This window comes from Schistocerca americana, chromosome 4 (genome assembly GCF_021461395.2).
Source record: "Schistocerca americana isolate TAMUIC-IGC-003095 chromosome 4, iqSchAmer2.1, whole genome shotgun sequence".
NCBI classification, from domain to species: domain Eukaryota; kingdom Metazoa; phylum Arthropoda; class Insecta; order Orthoptera; family Acrididae; genus Schistocerca; species Schistocerca americana.
In genome coordinates, this window is record NC_060122.1 from 40,591,500 (window position 1) to 40,597,499 (window position 6,000).

Here is a 6,000-nt window from a genome sequence, read left to right on the forward strand (position 1 = left end):
TTGGCTTCTATATTCACATTAGTGAAATCCTTCAGTAAAGTCTCATTCTGTTTGCTTGCCGACATTAGATAACGTGTTTTGAATCTCTGTGAACATGACAAGTTCAGACAATAGCGTTTACAGTATTACAGTCCTACAGTCGGAGTCACTTGTTAGCAGCAAGAACTGTTAATACATTTTGCAAAAAACAACGTACCGTTTGTGGAAACGGTGATGAGCACTTGTTCATCAAATACCGCTCATAGGTATGAAACCAACATTACTAAGCTCACAAGTAAACCAAGTGAAAATATAGCACTTGTTTCAGGTTTTACTATAACCGTTAGTATTGTCCATAGCAGCACTGGTGATGCACAAGTGGTCGAGGGGTATCGTCTTTCATTCGAACTTGGGACCGAAGACGTTTTCGTTACTAAACACGAAACTGTTTAAATATTGATTAATAACCAGCATTGGCGGCCGAGGACTTCCGGCATAAGAATCACCCTCATTCTGGCAACGATATTGTCAAAGAGGGCGGTGCAGCGGACAGAGATTCAGGGCACTCTCTTGACCTCGGGTTAGGAAACTGCTCCTAAGGGCGAAAGAATCAACAATATCAAATATCCAAGGTCATGGAACGTGCCAGTAGATGAAACTACAACAGAAAAGTAATAACAGATAAAGATCAAATGTTTATGAACCAGAAAAAAGTCAGTCCTTAAGCTTACGTAAACGCAATCAACAATGCAGAAGGCAACGGAAATCACTGCAATAAACACACATAACGTGTATCCACAAGATATATAGCCTGTAACTGAAAAAGTTTCATGATGATCTCTCCATTGGAAAAAGATTCCGGAATAGTCCACCATTCGGATCTCTGGGAGGGGACGGCCAAAGGGGAGGTGACCATGAGAAGGCGGTTAGATAACCAACGAAAGGATAACGTTCTACGAGTCGGGACATGGGTCTGTCAGGAGCTTGAACGTGGTCGGCGAACTAGAAAATCTAAAAAGATAAATTCTAAGGCTCGTTATAGACATAGTAGAGGCCAGTGAAGTGAAATGGATAGAAGAAACGGATTTATTGTCAGATGAGTATAGGGTAATATCGCACGGCATCAAATGGCTTAGCGGGAGTAGGATTCATTACGAATAGAAGGTAGGACGGAGAATGTGTTACTGTGAACAGTTCTCTGACAGGGTTGTTTCTATCCGAATCGGCAGCAAACCAACACCAACGATAGTTCATGTGTAAACGCCGACTTCGCAAACTGAGCATTATGAGATGGAGGAAGTAAATGAGGATATTGAGCGGGTAATACAGTACGAATAGGGAGATAAACATGTAATAGTAATCAGGGACTAGAATACAGTTTTAAGGGAAGGAGAATATGGGCTTGAGAAAAGGAATGAGGGAGGGGACAGACTGATTCAGTTCTGTAACAAATTTAAGCTAGTAATAGTGAATATTCTGTACAAGAATCGCAAGAGGACGAGGTATACTTGCAAAAGTCTGTGTGATAAGGGAATATTTCAGTTAGATAACGTCATACACATACAGAGATTCCGAAATCAGATACTCGTTTGTGAGGCGTACCCAGGAGCAGATATAAAGTCAGATCAGAATGTAGTAGTGATGAAGAGTAGGCTGAAGTGTAAGATTTTAGTCACGAAGAACCAATACGCAAAGAAGTGGGATACGCAAGTACTAAGGAACGACAAGATACGCTCGAAGTTCTCTAAGGCTGTAGATATAGCAATGAGGAATAGCTCAGTAGGCAGTACAGTTGAAGAGGTATGGACATTTCCAAAAAGGGGCATCAGAGAAGTTGGAAAGGAAACATTGGTACAAAGAAAATAGCTCCGAAGAAACCATACTTCTGTTGATCGGTGAAAGAAGGAAGTACAGAAGTGTTCAGGGAAATTCAGGAATACAGAAATACAAGTTGCTGAGGAATGAAATAATAGAAAGTCCAGGGTTCAGGGAAATTCAGGAACACAGAAATACAAGTTGCTGAGGAATGAAATAAATAGGAAGCGCAGGGAAGCTAAGACAAAATGGCCGGATGAAAAATGTGAAGAAATCGAAAAAAAATGAAGGTCGGTAGGACTGACTCAACATATAGGAAAATCGTAACAGCCTACGGTGAAATAAATAGCAAGGGTGGTAACATTAAGAGTGCAACAGGAGTTCCACTGCCAAATGCAGAGGAGAGAGCAGATAGTTGGAAAGAGTACATTGAAGGCCACTATGAAGGGGAAGATGTATCTGTTGTGATAGAAAAAGAAACAGTAGTGGATTTAGAAGAGAGAGGAAATCCAGTATTAAAGTCAGAATTCAAGACAGCTTTGGAGGAACGGATAGATAACATTCCAGGAGAATTTCCAAAATCCTTGGCGGAAGTGGGAACAAAACGACTATTCAGGTTGGTGTGTAGGATTTATGAGTAGTCTGGTGATATACCATTTTACTTTCGGAAGAATATCGTCCACATGGTTCCGAAGACTGCAAGAGCTGACAAGCGCTAGAATTATCGCACATTCAGCTTAACAGCTCATGGCTTAAGAAAAGATAAAGTCACCAGAGAGGCAATGCTGACATGTTGCTTGAAAATGGAACCAAGACTAAAGAAAAATCAAGCTACATTCATTGGAAGAAGCTTTAGAGAATGTAAAATGGTACAAGATGTTCGAAATTCTGAGAAAAATAGGGGTAAGCTATAGGGAGGGATGGTTAATATACAATGCGTACAAGACCCAGGAGGGAATAATAAGACTGGACGACCAAGAACGGAGTGCTCGGATTAAAAAGGGTGTAAGTCAGGGATGCAGCCTTTCGCCTCTACTGTACCATCGAAGAAGCAATGATGGAAATAAAAGAAATGTTCAGGAGATGGATTAAAATTCAAGGTGAAGGGATATCAATGATAAGATTTGCTGATGACATTGCTATCTTGAGTGGAAGTGAAGAAGAACTACTTGATCTGCCGAACTGAATTAATAGTCTAATGAATACAGAATATGGATTGAGAGTAAATCTAAGAAAGACGAAAGTAATGAGAAGAAGCAGAAATGAGAACAGCGAGCAACCAAAAATCAGGACCGATGGTCATGAAGTAGATGAAGTTAATGGATTCTGCTTCCTGGGCAACAATAGCAACAATATATCCAGCGTCGGACGGGGCAAGATGGACATCAAAAGCAGACTATCACTGGCAATAAGGGCCTCAGCTCAATTTGTGGAAGGAATTTCTGAGAGGGTACATTTCGTGCGCAACATCGTGTGGTTGTGAAGCATGGGCTGTGGGAAAAACGGAAACGAAGAGAATCGAAACATTTGAGATGTGGAGCTACGGACGAATGTTGAAAATTAAGTTAAATGATAAGGCAATGAAGACGAATTTCTGCACAGAATCGGAGAGCAAATGGATATGTGGAAAACATTCACATGGTGAAGGGACAGGACGATAGGACATCTAAAACATCAGGGAATGACTTCCATAATACTAGATGGAGATGTAGAGGAGACAAACTGCAGAGGAGGACAGAGATTGGAATACATTCAGGAAATAACTGAGGACGTCGGTTGCAAGTGCTACTCTGAGATGATGAGTTTGGCACAGGAGAGGAATTCGTGGCACTCGGCATCAAACCAGTCAGAAGACTGATGACTCATAAAAAGTAGCGTTTGAGGATGACCTATGAAGGCTGAAAACCAGTTACGATTGTGTCATAAAAAAGTGATGGAGTTAAAAATAGAAAAAAGTAATACCTTACTCATAATACATCACATTCATTTCTATATGGCACTGAAACCAACGCTATTTCTGTTTCAGAATTTCTGGGACAGATTTTGAACCTGTCCAGATTTGAGATGCTGTACCGAGGCTGCTGGTTAATTAATTACCTGGACCCTGTCGATCCTCTTGTCGAGGCCGACGACCTTGAGCCCTCTCCTGAGCAGCGATAGTGCGGTGGCGGCGCCGATGCCGGAGTTGGCGCCCGTCACCAGGGCGACGCGACCTGCGTACCGCTCCATCCTGACAGCAAGTGGCGCGCCTCAGCGGCTGTTCGCCTCCAGAGGACAGGCGGCCCGCGTAGGTCCGGCAGGGCAGCTCGTTATCGCCCGATCGCAGTCCATATCCCTCTCTGCCGGCGCGCAAACAGATCTGTCTGTCCGATGGACGACTTCAGTGGAACGCTTCAACGAGTAGCTTCTAGAACCTGTAACAGGTACAAGAGCAGTTTTTGCCTTATTCAAATCGACATTCGGTTTGACCGCAACTGTATGTAAATAAATAAATACGTAGCAGCATTTGTTCCAAACAATTTCTTTGCTGACGACCGGTCTGTAAAGCTACACAACGTCGACGGAGTAAAGTACACATTCGAAATGAAGGCAACGTTCTACGAGGGGCGTTCAACAAGTAATGTAACATAGTTTTTTCTCTGTCCCTTTCTGTTGAAAACATCAAGAATCTGGAATATCACGCTTCAGCTTCTGTAGTTATAAAAAGTTTCGATATGTGCCGGCGCTAAATGTCGCCTTCCAAATGACATCTGTAATGCAGGTGCGTTCAAAGCACAGCGCTGTCATTAAGTTTCATTTGGTGGAAATCCAGAGTATCGCAGATATTCATAAGTGCTTGCAGAATGTCTACCGAGGGCTGGGAGGGCGTGTGTCATCACTGCAACAGAGTCGCGCTAACCTGACCGATCTCCCTCGTGCCGGTTCGTTGCACAGGGCTGTGAATCTTGCAGTGTTGGAACGTGTGAACACTTTCATTCGAGGTGACTGACGGATCACAAACAGACACCTCACTCCAGAGCTGGACATCTCTGTTCGTAGTGTGGACACTCTGAAGTTCTCCCTGCTGCCATCATGAAACTGAATGATCGACTTCAGCGTGTTCGTTGCCACGAAAATGTGAACGACTGTCTCCTTCTCCATAACAACACAACACCCCACACATGTCTGCGTATCCAAGAGGATCTCACAACACTTCACTGGAATGGGCTTCCTCATTCACCCTACAGCCTGGATCTCGCCCTTTCCGAGTTCCATGTCTCTGGTCGAAAGAAGAATAGACTCCGCAGGAATCAGTACGTGGATGATGCTACAAGACGTTGGCTCCGACGTGGACCAGCAGGTGGTACCATGCGGGCATACAAGTCAGCGTGGTAGGGAGGCGTAAGGCCCTCTCATCGGACGGGGATTATGCTGAAAAATAGAGTTTCGTATCCAAAAGAGAGGGAAACAATATCCTGCACTGGAATGGCAAATCAAACCAAACTGCCTTCAGAAATATCTGTTGCATTACACACTGAACGTCCCTCATATTATTATTTCTTCAAATAGCTTCAGGCATTGGTCCACACAACCAAGTACTAAATGTGTAAACACGAAAAAAATTAAACTGCAAACCCCTTGGGTACAGGTTTTCTCGGCAGGTATGTTGACTTTTCAGGCATATCAGAAGAACGATCATTTGAAGGCGAAATATTCATATGGACATATTCTCGAATAGTTTCCGAGATAGTATAGTTTCATATTCAGCTTCAGTGCTGTTCAGTAAAATATCGGGTTTACACATGTACAGATATATAACAGGTAGTAAATGTTACAACATATTTTACAAAGTGTCAATTGAAAAATATCATTTTTTGTAACAGATTCACTTTAAGCCCTCTTATGCATGTCACATTACAAGTGTTTTATAGTTGCCAATAAATTCTAGAGTATCCCACCGCAGCTTCATTGCGTATGCGGAATCTTTGGAGGACATGTACTGTTGGTTGTGCGAGTGCTTCTGTACGTTCCCTAATGAGAGCAGCAGCTTCAATGATTACACCAAGCAGTTCATCTGTCGTATTCACGTTTCGTTTCTACACCCCACATTTCATCTAACACCATAAACAAAGACAATTCCCAATATACTTGAATCTTTACCATTTCCTATGGGACACTAAAAAGTGGTTCTTGTAAAACTAATCTGTACGTACTTTACTTCTTCTG

The 6,000-nt window shown here is 42.7% G+C and overlaps 1 protein-coding gene across 1 annotated transcript in view; it reads right to left on the reverse strand.

Annotated features, from left to right (window-relative positions):
* The window catches only part of LOC124612567 (dehydrogenase/reductase SDR family member 11-like), a 78,213-nt gene extending 74,190 nt beyond the window's left edge, over positions 1–4,023 (reverse strand). The window contains exons 1-2 of the mRNA XM_047140849.1: positions 3,892–4,023; positions 1,993–1,998 (exon numbers count right to left, since the gene is read on the reverse strand). Of these exons, the coding sequence (XP_046996805.1) occupies positions 1,993–1,998; positions 3,892–4,023 (138 nt within the window). The remainder of the gene's footprint in view (positions 1–1,992; positions 1,999–3,891) is intronic.
* Positions 4,024–6,000: the final 1,977 nt, after the last annotated feature.